The sequence below is a fragment of the Macaca nemestrina genome, chromosome 9 (genome assembly GCF_043159975.1).
Source record: "Macaca nemestrina isolate mMacNem1 chromosome 9, mMacNem.hap1, whole genome shotgun sequence".
NCBI lineage: Eukaryota > Metazoa > Chordata > Mammalia > Primates > Cercopithecidae > Macaca > Macaca nemestrina.
Genome location: NC_092133.1, coordinates 68,527,665 through 68,540,961, shown reverse-complemented (window position 1 = coordinate 68,540,961; position 13,297 = coordinate 68,527,665). Strand labels below are relative to the sequence as shown.

At 40.3% G+C, this 13,297-nt stretch overlaps 1 protein-coding gene across 4 annotated transcripts in view; it reads left to right on the top strand.

The window, feature by feature from the left end:
• The window catches only part of LOC105466046 (activating signal cointegrator 1 complex subunit 1), a 116,061-nt gene that overhangs the window by 43,105 nt on the left and 59,659 nt on the right, over nucleotides 1-13,297 (top strand). For all 4 annotated transcript variants that reach the window (XM_071069722.1, XM_011714879.3, XM_071069720.1 and 1 more), the window contains exon 6: nucleotides 9,702-9,838. In XM_071069722.1, the coding sequence (XP_070925823.1) occupies nucleotides 9,702-9,838 (137 nt within the window). The remainder of the gene's footprint in view (nucleotides 1-9,701; nucleotides 9,839-13,297) is intronic.

The following is a 13,297-nucleotide window of genomic DNA, read 5'->3' as shown; positions in this document are numbered from 1 at the left end:
GAAAAACAGTGGCTCTAGAGATTTATGCTGTTGCCTTGAAGATTGTTTGGTTCCAAATTAAATTTAGATTATTCAGTAAGAGAAAAGTTTCTCTTGGTAGATGGCATTGTGAGGTAGGGCAGTTTAGAGAGTTTCTCCATTCATTAAAAGACTGTCCAGTGGAGTTACTTGTAAACTATATAGTCTACAGTAGAGTGAAGGATTATTTGAACCCTTATGACTCAAAATTCCAAAAAGGACTTTTGATTGTGTGACCCTTAGGTGTCCTGTCTGTACCTTTTCCTACTCCATTGCCTTCTGTGTGTTTTGTTTCCCAGTACTGGGTGTTTCCTTGGCAAGTAAACTCAAGTTGACTAGAGTGCTAGGCTCCCGAAGGGTAAGGCAGGGAAAGCAAAGCTGTAGAACTTCATTTTTCTAGCTGGGTATTAGGGCAAATTTATGCAAGATAAGGCTGAAGAATAAAGAGAAAGAAAAAGGAAAAAAGAACAATGGAATGTGAAAGTGACTGAGATAGTAAGCTGGGAATTTTAAACCATTAGGCTGTTTTCCTCCTATGTTTCCTAGTCATTTCCGGGTCTAGAAAGGTACTTATGTGTGCTTTCAGGCCTTTAGAATTGAGTCTGGCTCTACTAGTTAAGTTTTGATTTGGCATGCCAGTGACAGGGCATTTTTTTCCCTCGTTTTTCTCTCTCTAGTCACTATATTATGTATTTTTTATATATTATATATAATGACTATGTATTATATATATGTAAAATATAAAAATATTATATATAATATAAAAAAATATATTTTTAGAGGAACTAGGGTAATTTTACCTTTAAAAAGTCTCAACATTGGGCTAGGTGTGGTGGCCCATGCCTGTAATCCCTCACTTTGGGAGGCTGAGGCCAGTGGATCACTTGAGGCCAGGAGTTCAAGACCAGCCTTGTCAACATAGCACAACCCCGTTTCTACAAAAGAAAAAGAAAAAAAGAAAAGCCCAACATCTATAAAAGCTTAAAAACAAATGGTTTCCTCTTTTATTTGTGCTTAGAGTTTTTCTTTTCCTTTTTTTTTTTTTGATACTGAGTTTTGCTCTGTTGCCCAGATAGCAGTGCAGTGGTGCAATGTTGGCTCACTGCAACCTCTGCCTTCCAGGTTCACGTGATTTTCCTGCCTCAGCCTTCAGAGTAGCTGGGATTACAGGCATGCACCACTAGGCCTGGCTAATTTTTTGTATGTGTAGTAGAGACAGGGTTTCACCATGTTGCCCAGGCTGGTCTCGAACTCCTGACCTCGTGATCCGCCCGCCTCGGCCTCCTAAAGTGCTGAGGTTACAGGGGTGAGCCAGTGCACCAGCCTTGTGCTTAGAGTTTTTCTAAAAAAACTTCAAAATTGTTCAATGTAACACACATCAGAAGACGGTACAGAAAAAATGGATGCTTTTATAACCACCATGCAGGCTGGAGATACAATCTTATCAGCACCCTAAACTTCCTTGTCTTGCCTCTGTCTTCTCCTGAAGGGTAACCACTGTCCCAACTTTTACAGTAATCACATCCTTAGTTTTCTTTAGTTTTATCACCCAAGTGTATTTTCCCAAAGATGCCTTAAAAAACATTTTGGGAAGGGGGCATGTGACAGGCAGAACAATGGCCCTCCAAAGATACTCATATCCTAATCCCATAACCGGTGACTATTGCCTTTTATGGCAAAAGAGATTTTGAGATGTGATAAAGTTAAGGATGTTGAGATGGGTCTTTATAAGAGGGAGTCGGACTGAGCATGGTGGCTCACACATGTAATCCCAGCACTTTGGGAGGCCGAGGTGGGCAGATCACTCCTGAGGTCAGGAGTTCAAGATCAGCCTGGCCAACATGGTGAAACCCCATCTCTACAAAATTAGCTGGACGTGGTGGTGGGCGCCTGTAATCCCAGCTACTCGGGAGGCTGAGGCAGGAGAAGAGCTTGAACCCAGGAGGCGGAGGTTGCAGTGAGCCAGGATCTTGCCATTGTACTCCAACCCAGGCAACAGAGCAAGACTCTGTCTAAGAAAAAAAAAAAAAAGAGGAAGTCAGAAAGGTCGGAGTCAGAGAAGGAGACGTGACAATTAAAGTGGAGATTGGAGTGATGTGACTCTGAGCCAAGACATTCAGGTAGCCTCTAGAAGCTAGAAAAGTCAAGGAAATGATTTGCCTTGGAGCCTCCTCAAGGAATGCAGCCCTGCTGACTCATGTTAGACTTCCGACCTCCAGAAGATGGTAGGTTAAGTTCGTATTGTTGTAAGCCACAAAGTTTGTGGTAATTTGTTATAGCACCAATAGAGAATTTATGCAGGAAGTTGTTTTAAACTCACAGAAAAGTTGAAGAAAAGAATAGTATCCTTTACTCAGATTCACCTATTGTTAATATTTCACTATTTGTTTTAGTATTCCATTTTTTTTCTTTCTGAACTGCTTTAGAGTGAGTTGCACATGTCATAGCTCTTTAATCCTAAATATTTCAAAATATTTTAATTAAAAATATTGGGGGGAGTGGCATGGGGTCTTGCTATGTTGTCCAGGCTAGTTTTGAATTCCTGGTCTCAAGCTATCCCCTCCACCTCAGCCTCCTGAGCAGCTGAGACTATAGGCATGCACCACTGTGTCTGGCAAAATTTTTTTTATGCATAATAGTGTTATAGTTCTCAACCTCAATACATTTAACATTGATAGTTTTATCTAATTTACCATCCACGTTCAAATTTTGTCGCTTAATCCAATAATATCCTTTGTAGCATTTTTTCCCCCTCTAGTTTGGGATTCAGTCTAGGATTAGGTGTTGTTTAATTGTCACGTTTCTAGCTTCCTTGAATCTGGAACATTTCCACAGGCTTTCTTTGTCTGCCTTTCTTCTTTTTTTTTTTTTTTTGAGTTAGAGAGTTAGAGGCTCACTCTGCTGTCACCCAGGGTGCAGTGTGGTGTTGTGAGCACCACTGCACCTTGAACTCCTGGGCTCAAGTGATCCTCCCACCCCAGCCTCCTGAGTAGCCAGGATTCCAGGTGCATGGTGCCCCACCGGCTCTTTGTCTTTCTTGACATTGACTTTTTAAATAGAATGCTTCTCACTTTTGATCTGTCTGGCATTTCCTTATGAGTAGACTTAGGTATTCCTGGATGGAGTATTGTGTAAGTGATGATGTGTCCTTCTCAGAGTATACAGTGTCCCTCGCTGGTGATGTTAATTTTGACACCATCCAGTCAGTGTTGATTAATTTCTTTATAGTTACTGTATTTTTACCTTTCAACCAATAAGCAATCTATAAGAGGACATTTTAAGACTATGCAAATATTCTACTCCTCAACAAAATTTCTCCTTAGATTTAACATCCTTTAATGATTCTTGCCTGAATTTTTTTTTTTTGAGGCGGAGTTTCGCTCTTGTTTGTCACCCAGGCTGTAGTACAATGGCACGATCTCATCTCACTGCAACCTTTGCCTCCCAGGTTCAAGCAATTCTCCTGCCTCAGCCTCCTGAGTAGCTGGAATTACAGGCGCGTGCCACCATGCCCTGCTAATTTTTGTGTTTTTAGTAGAGACGGGGTTTCACCGTGTTGGCCAGGATGGTCTCAATCTTCTGACCTTGTGATCCCCCTGCCTGGGCCTCCCAGAGTGCTGGGATTACAGGCGTGAGCCACCGCCAGTGAGCTAGCCAGGTGTGGTAGCTTCAGGTGGGAGGCCTGCTTAAGGCCAGGAGTTTGAAACCAGCCTTTGCGACATGATGAGACCCCATTTCTACAAAAATTAAAAAAAAAGTTAGCTGAGTTTGGTGATGTGAGCTTGTAGTCCCAGCCACTTGGGAGGCTGAGGAGAGAGGATTGCTTGAGGCCAGGAGTTTGAGGCTGCAGGATTCATGATCCTGCCACTGCACCCCAGCTTGGGTGACAGAGGAGACCTTGTCTTAAAAAAAAAAAACAACGTAGACACAACTTATTTAACAGCTTCATTAAGGTATAATTTACATGCCATAAAATTCATTCATTTTAAGTGTACAATTTAGTGATTTTAAATAAATTTACAGAGTTGTGCAATCATTACCACAATCCAGCTTTAGAACATTTCCATCACCCTAAAAAGTTCCATTTTGCCTGTTTGCCATCCCACTCCTCACCACAGGCACCTGTTAACCTGATTTCAGTCTCTTTAGATTTGTCCTTTCTGGACATTTCATATAGATAGAATCATATATAATACATAGTCTTTTGCATCTGGCTTCTTTTACTTAGCATAATGTTTTGAGGTTTAGCTATACTTTTGCATGTGTTAGTAGTTCATTACTTTTGATTTCCGAATAGTGTTGCATATATGGCTAGCCTCTGTTTTGTTTCTTCATTCACCAGTTGATGGACTTGTGGATTGTTCCTATCTTTGGCTGTTATAAATAATGCTGCTGTGAGATTCACGTACACATCTTTAGGTGGACCTTTGTTTTCATTTCGTTGGGTAGAATCCTAGGAGTGAAATGGCTGGGTTTTATTTTTTTCTGTGAATTTTTGTAAATTTATGTTTAATTTTTTGAGTAACTGCCAAACTGTTTTCCAAAGTGGCCGTGCCATTTTACAAATTTCTACTTTGCAAAGTGGCTGCTCAGTTTTTCCATAGCCTCATCTACACTTGTTATTATCTTTTTGATTATAATAATTCTGATGGGTCTGAGGTAATATCTCATTTTGGTTTTGATTTGCACTTATTTAATGACTAATGATGTTGAGCCTCTTTTCATAAGTTTATTAGCCATTAGTATATCCTCTTTTGGGAAAATATCTGTTCAAATCTTTAGCTTATTTTAAAATTGGATTATGTATCTTTTTATTGTTGAAGTTTAAGAATTTCTTATGTTTATATTTATCAGACATAGGACTTGCAAAAGTCTTTCTCCCAAATATTTTTCTCTGTGACTTATCTTTTCATTTTCTTGATAGTATCTTTTGAAGTGCAAGTTTTAAATTTTGATTAAGTTCACTTTATCCATATTTTTTCTTTTATGGATTATGCTTTTGGGGTCATATCTAAAAAAAGGCAGATATTTTGTGTGTGTGTGTGTGTGTGTGTTTTGTAGAGAAAAAAAACTCAATTATGTTGTTTTTTTTTTTTTCTCTACAAAAAGAAACATGTTTGCCATGCTGGTCTTGAACTGGTCTATGTTGCCCAGGCTGGTTTTGAACTCCTGGCCTCAAGTGATCCTTCCGCTTTGGCTTCCCAAAGTGCTGAGATTTCAGGCATGAGCCACTGTGCCTGGCTAAAAAAGGCAGATGTTAAAACCACTTTCCTTTCATCGAATTATGAGATTCTCTTTATTTTCAGGGCTAATACAGTGGTTAGATCCATTTATTGAGTGAGTTGTGTTGAAATGCATAAGGACTTGCCTCTGGGTGGTGTCCTATGGTCCTAGTCCCCTTTGGGCAACTATTACTAGGAAGGCTATGTATATAATGTTGATCAAAAGTATAGGCTTTGGGGCCCGACTGCCTGGGTTTGAATTTTGACCTCATCTCTTCCTGGCAATGTTACCTTGGGAAAGTGGCTTAATTTCTCAGTGCCTCAGTTTCCTCATCCGTAAAGTATGGATGATAATAGTGCTTCCCTCATAAGATATTTGTCTGTACGTTGCATAGAAAACGTTTGGAGCAGAGCAAGGGCCCAACAAATATACCGTTATTGCTGAGGAGCAATTCTCAGTTGTAGTTTGGGATGGAGTTGTGCATATTAAAATCATTTGAGGGGCTTTGCATGCCTTTTCTAATGTGGCAGGCCATGGGTTAGAGATGCTGGGGTGATAAGCCTTGTACTTAGCCTTCCTTGACACATTTAAAGCTGATTGTTCCTTACAGTCACTTTCATTAAGTGAGGCAATTTGTATTGATGTGTGGAATCGCAAAACTTTCCATCAGATGTAAAAATAGCTCAAGCTCCATTAACACTTAGAAAAGGAAGAATCAACTAACTACTGTTGCCAAGGCAAATATTAGGCAGTAAGCCTTAGGCAAACCAAGAACAGGATGTAAGGTATTCACATTTGATAAAATACATTTCTCTGCCTTTGGGGCATTTTGTTAGGCCAGACACCTGATTATACAATAAGAACTTGCAATTCAGTGATAGCATTCCTGTTTCGTTCTATACAATAAGAACTTGCAATTCAGTGATAGCATTCCTGTTTCGTTCCTGTTGGAATAGAAGAGCTTCAACTTTTTTTTTTCTTGTTTTCATTTGCAGAATGAGATTAATGAAATTTGAGACCTACCTTCCTTTAAAAGGGATCCATGGTCTGATATGGGTATAGTATCAATAATTTATAAAGAATTCTTATAATTCAACAATAAAAAGACAATTTTTAAATGGGCAAAAGATTTTAGCAGACATTTCTCCAAAGAAGACGTACAAATATCCAAAAAGCACATGAAAAGATGTCATCATCATTGATCATTAGTGAAATGTAAATCAAAACCGCAATGTAATACCACTTTATACCCACTAGGATCGCTATCATTTTTTAAAAAAGGAAGTGTCAGTGAAGATGTGGAGAAACAGGAACCTTCATATACTGCTGCTGGGAATGTTTGTTAGTTCAGCCAATGTAGAGAATGGTTTGGTGGTTTCTGAAAAGTTAAACATAGAATTGCCATGTGACCCAGCAGTTCTACTCCTGTACCCCAAATAACTGAAAGCATATGTCAACACAGAAATTTGTACACAAATGTTTATAGCAGCATTATTCCTAATACCTAAGGTGCAAAAAACCCAAATCTTCATCAGTAGATGAATTAATAAGCACATTTTGGTACATACATACACTAAAATATTATTTAACTCTAAAAAGGAACGAAGCAGTGATAATGCTTCAGCTTGGATGAACCTTGAAAACATCAAGCTAAATGAAAGAAGTTGGTCACAGAGGTCTTATGTTGTATGATTCTTTCTATATAATGTATCCAGAATAGATAAATTCAGATAGACAAAAAGCAACTTAGAGGTCACTAGGGGATGGGACATGGAGAAAGAGGAGTGATTATTTAAATGGGTATGAGGGTTGGACATGGTGGCTCACGCCTATATTCCCAGCGCTTTGGGAGGCCGAGGTGGGCAGATCACCTGAGGTCAGTACTTCGAGACCAGCCTGTCCAACATGGTAAAACCCCATCTACAAAAAATCCAAGAATTAGCCAGGAATGGTGGCAGGCGCCTGTAATCGCAGCTACTCAGAAGGCTGAGGCAGGAGAATTGCTTGAACCCAGGAGGCAAAGGTTGCAGAGAGCCAAGATTGCACCATTGCACTCTAGCCTGGACGACAGAGCAAGACTCCATCTCAAAAAATAAAAATAAAATAAAAATAAATAAAGTAAATAAATAAATGGGTATGGAATGCTTTTATCAGGTGATAAAGTTTTGCTATTAAAGAATGCTGGTGGTTGCACAACATTGAATACACTAAATATAAATACTGCTGTATTGTATACTTTAAAATGGTTAATTTTATATTATGCAAATTTCACCTCAGTTTTTTAAAAAAGGGATTCATAAGGTATATTTACTTTTTGTGCTTCCCAGAGCCAAAATTTTTTTTTGGAGACGGTGTCAGTCTCACTGTGTCACCCAGGCTGGAGTGCAGTGGCGCGATCTCGGCTCACTGCAACCTCTTCCTCCCAGGTTCAAGCAATTCTTCTGCCTCAGCCTCCTGAGTAGCTGGGATTACAGGCATACACCACCACACCCGGCTAATTTTTGTATTTTTAGTAGAGACAGGGGTTTCACCATGTTGGTCAGTCTGGTCTCAAACTCCTGACCTCAGGTGATCTGCCTGCCTCGGCCTCCCGAAGTGCTGGGATTACAGGTGTAAGCCACCACGGCCGGCCAGAATTTCATTCCTTTTTGAGGCTGAATAATATTCCACTGTGTATATATACCACAGTTTGTTTATCCATTCATCTGTTGATATACATTTGGGTTATTTCCATCTTTTGGCTGTCGTGAGTAGTGCTTCTGGAAACATGCATATACATGTATTTGAGTCCCTTTTTCAATTCTCTTGGGCATATACCTAGGAGTAGAATTGCTGGGTCACATGATAATTCTATGTTTAACTTTTTGAGGAACTGCCAAACTGTTTTTCACAGTGACTGAGTCATTTTACCTTCCTAGCAACAATGTATGTGGGTTCCCATTTCTGCACATCCTGGCCAGCACTTGTCATTTTCCATTACTTTGATTATAGACAGTTTAGTGGGTGTGATATGGTAACTCACAGTGGTTTTGATTTGCATTTCCCTAAGTGACTAATAATGTTCATGTGCTTGTTAGCCAGTTCTGCTTGTTAGCCATTTGTATTTCTGCCTTGGAGAAAAAGTCTATTCAAGTCCTTTTGTCTGTTTTTGTTTTTGTTTCTTTGTTTGTTTGTTTTTTGAGACAGAGTCTCACTTTGTCACCCAGGCTGGAGTACAATGGTGTGATCTTGGCTCACAGCAACCTCTGCCTCTCGGGTTTAAGCGATTCTCTTGTCTCAGCCTCCCGAGTATGTGGGATTACAGGCGCCTGCCACCACACCCAGCTAATTTTTATATTTTTAGTAGAGATGGCATTTCACCATATTGGTCAGGCTGGTCTTGAACTCCTGACCTCAAGTGATCAGCCTGCCTCAGCCTCCCAAAATGTTGGGATTACAGGTGTGAGCCACCGTGCCTGGCCCCGTTTCCCATTTTAAAATTAGGTTCAACTGGGTTCTGTAGCTCACACCCATAATCCCAGCTATGCAGGAGGCTGAGGCAGGAGGATCACTTGAGCCAGGAGTTTGAGGTTACAGTATGCTGTGATTGTGCCACTGCAGTCCAGCCTGGGTGACAGAGCAAGACCCAGTCTCTTAAAAAATAAAAAAAAATTGGGCCGGGCGCGGTGACTCACGCCTGTAATCCCAACACTTTGGGAGGCTGAGGAGGGCGGATCATGAGGTCAGGAGATTGAGACCATCCTGGCTAAAACAGTGAAACCCCGTCTCTACTAAAAATACAAAAAAATTAGCTGGGCATGGTGGTGGGCGCCTGTAGTCCCAGCTACTCAGGAGGCGGAGGCGGGAAAATGGCATGAACCCGGGAGGCGGAGTTTGCAATGAGCCAAGATCGCGCCACTGCCCTCCAGCCTGGGCAACAGAGCAAGACTCTGTCTCAAAAATAAATAAATAAATAAATATAAATAAAAAAATGAAAATATTAGATTGTATATTCGTTGTTGAATTGGAAGAGTTCTTTGTATATTCTGGATACTAGACCCTTATCAGGTAAATTACTTGCAAATATTTCTGCCATTCTGTAGGCTTCTTTTCACTTTCCTGATAGTGTTCTTGATGCACGAAAGTTTTTTAATTTGATGAAGTCCAGTTTATTTCTTTTGTCGTCCATGTTTTTGGTGTCATATCAGAGAATCCATTGCCGAATTCCAGGTCATGATCTATTTTGTGTTAATTTTTTTTATATGGTAGGAGGTTGTAGTCTATCTTTATTCTTTTGCATGTGGGTATTCTATTGTTCCAGCATCATTTATTGAGGAGATTGTCTCTATTGAATGGTCTTGCCACCTTGTAGAAAATCACTTGGCTGTAGGTGTGTGGGTGTATTTCTGGGGACTCAATTTTATTCTTGCCATTTGCCTTTGTAAGGGCAGAGTTTCTTGTTTTTCTCCCTTTGATAACAGGATCATGGGGTTGACAGCAGCATTTTCCAGAATCCTAAAAAGCTTCATCTCACTATTGGGATGTTGGTGCTTTTGAGTGAGGAAGAGATCCAGCAGACATGTGAGATGCTGCAGAAGTGTAAAGAGGAATTCATTAAGTGAGTAATCCTCAGGGATGGGGTTGGGTGGTCTACCTGGGCTGGCTTCTTTTTGGTGTTACAGACTTTTTTTTTGAACTAGAGGGTGTACGACATGGGAAGGATTCATGCGATTCGATGGAGCCTACTCAGGTAATCTAGGCTAACCTCTCATATCAGAATCTGTAGCCTTAATCACATCTACAAAAGTCTCTTTGCCATGTAAGATAGAATATTTATAAATTCCAGAGAGTGGGACATCAACATCTCTGGGGGTCATTATTCTGTCTACTACAGTAACCCAAACATTATAACACGATTCTCTGGAAAGTCTTCATTATATTTTAGAAACACTGACTTTCTTTTTTTTTGAGACAGAGTCTTGCTCTGTTGCCCAGGCTGGAGTGAAGTGGCGCAGTCTTGGCTCACTGCAAGCTCCGGGTTCACGCCATTCTCCTGCCTCAGCCTCCCGAATAGCTGGGACTACAGGCACCCGCCACCACACCCGGCTAATTTTTTGTATTTTTAGTAGAGACGGGATTTCACTGTGTTAGCTAGGATGGTCTTGATCTTCTGACCTTGTGATCCGCCTGCCTCAGCCTCCCAAAGTGCTGGGATTACAGGTGTGAGCCACTGCACCCAGCCTCTTTTTTTTTTTTTTTTCCCAGTACAAATAATTTTATTTGATTCAGCAAGAATTTAAAAAGATAAAGCCTTTTAAAATTATTATTATTATTTTATTTATTTATTTATTTATTTTTAGAGACAGAGTCTTGCTCTGTTGCCCAGACTAGTCTCAAACTCCTGGTCTCAAGCAACCTTCCTGCTTCGGCCTCCAAAAGTGCTAGGATTACAGGTGTGAGCTGCCATGTCCAGCCAGTTCATAAAGGATACCAGAAATAGTCTAAGCAATCTGTTTTGACTCAGGGAAAGCATTACTGTTCTGAGGGCAGAGTTGTTACTCTTTTTTACTGTAAAATTTTAATTTACACATACATCTGACATAACAGATTTTTTTTTTTTTTTTTTTTTTTTTGAGACGGAGTCTTGCTTTGTCGCCCAGGCTGGAGTGCAGTGGCCGGATCTCAGCTCACTGCAAGCTCCGCCTCCCGGGTTTACGCCATTCTCCTGCCTCAGCCTCCCGAGTAGCTGGGACTACAGGCGCCCACCACCTCGCCCGGCTAGTTTTTTGTATTTTTAGTAGAGACGGGGTTTCACCATATTAGCCAGGATGGTCTCGATCTCCTGACCTCGTGATCCGCCCGTCTCGGCCTCCCAAAGTGCTGGGATTACAGGCTTGAGCCACCGCGCCCGGCTGACATAACAGCTTTATTTCAAAGAACCATATCTTCCCGTATTTCCCTTTACTTTCTTCCTTTTACTTAAGACTGACAAAGGAGAGAAATGTGAAAGCCAATTCACTCAAATAGTTTTTTTATTCCATTCTTGTAGGCAGGCCCCATGCTATTCTAACATGGCCTTGTAGAAATGGTTTACCTGGTTCATTGGATAGAACAAGGTAAAAGGATCTAAAATTTTTCTCTAGTTATGTTGTATATGAAACTGTGTAGCTGGGTGTGGTGGCTCACACTTGTAATCTCAGCACTTTGGGAGGCCGACGCGGGCAGATCACGAGGTCAGGAGATCAAGACCATCCTGGCTAACGCGGTGAAACCCTGCCTCTACTAAAACTGCAAAAAATTAGCCGGGCGTGGTGGCAGGTGCCTGTCGTCCCAGCTACTCGGGAGGCTGAGGCAGGAGAATGGCGTGAACCCAGGAGGCGGAGCTTGCAGTGAGCCGAGATGGCGCCTCTGCACTCAAGCCTGGGCGACAGAGCGAGACTCCATCTCAAAAAAAAAAAAAAAAGAAAAAAAAGAAAAGAAACTGTGTAATACAAACACTTTATGGGCCAGTTATCCTTTTCCACTAATTGTTTTAAAGATAAACTATTTTTCTTGAGCAAGATCATAATCTGATAGGGTTTGCAGTCTCCTACCCTTTCTGAATCTGAGAGAGCAAAAACACTTCTTGTCATGTTCTTTGCTCAGTAACAGACATACCTGTTTTCTTTAGATCTTACCGGAAATGCAAAATAATTTGGTGTTTGTCATTAGATACTTGCCGTTTCCCTTGTATAAAGCAAAACATTATGCTTTATTTTACAAAGTAGGGCAGTTTTACCTGGTTTAAGGATCAATTCTGATACTTTAACTTGTTTCCAGTTTACTTTTTGCTAAACTAAACTGAAAGCTGCTGCATTTCCTTGGCTGCCATTGGGATAATCTTGCTAAGAAAAAATTTAAAGGTAGATAAAATATTTGTTTAGAGAAGTATTTGTTCTTTTTACCTTTTGAAAATCAGGTCACAGGTTTTTAATCACTGAAGCTTTATCCTAAGCTGTGGGAAGATTTAGCTGAGTTCCTCCCTTTTATGTCTCTTGGTGCCTTTTGTGACTAAATGCCAAATCGGAGCCCTTTAAGCATGTCAGAGTTAGTGTGCCTAGGGAATAAAGAGCAGTCTTAATAGTTCCTCAGAATTTTTGACATGACAGTATGAAAACAGTAATTGTAGTTTTTCAAATTCAGCAAAGCTTTTGAAATAGGACAAAGTTACCCTGCCAAAAATCTGCAGTGCATGCAAAAATTTGTTTAAAGATGCTCTTTTTAAAAAGCTGGAAAGATGTGGAACCAGCGAGTAAAATAAAGCAAGCCTCCCCAACCTTCTTCTGATTTCCCCCGTCACATGCATTTGTTTAAAAAGTAAAAAGTGCAAAACCGACTTACTTCTGAGAAGACACAACTTCTTAAAAAAACAAAAAGGGCACTTCTGTTAAAGCTCTGGCAAGTAAATCAGTGAATTGGATCATTGAATTTTTTCTTGCTCTTTGACCTTAATCTTTGTGCTTGGTATATACTTAGAAAAAAAAATTGTAAATAATGACATTTCTAACCTGAACCTTTTATGGTGTAGTGGTCCCAAATTAAAATATGAAAGGAAAACACTGAAAAATGAACAGACCTGTACATAGTGTGCTGTAGTTTAATTTGATGGTTTTTAAAATTGAAGGATTGAAATAAATGTGGCTATATTGGAATTTGATTTAAACTGTGGTGCTATATGGCTATATTAAAGAAATGAGTAGTTGAGTATTCGTTTTAAATTTGGGGGTAGTTTTTTAATTTGAAGGATGCTATAAGACCAAAAACAGGATTTTTGTTTCAGTTTTTCAGTGAAAGGCTTATGTAGCTCTATAGATTTTGAATGAATTATTCAGTGTTTAGTAAATTCGGAAGCTCCGGCTGTGTCCCTGTTGACTTTTCTTTGTGAGATGTAGGACACAGACCGTGCACTGGCTCTGAGTATGGAGTCTGACAGATATGCAGCTCTTCTTCAGTCCCAGCAGCACCCTCCTGTGCCTCAGTTTTCCCAGCAGGTCTGACGTCAAACCACAGAAGTTTAAAGGGACTAGAAAGAGGAGAG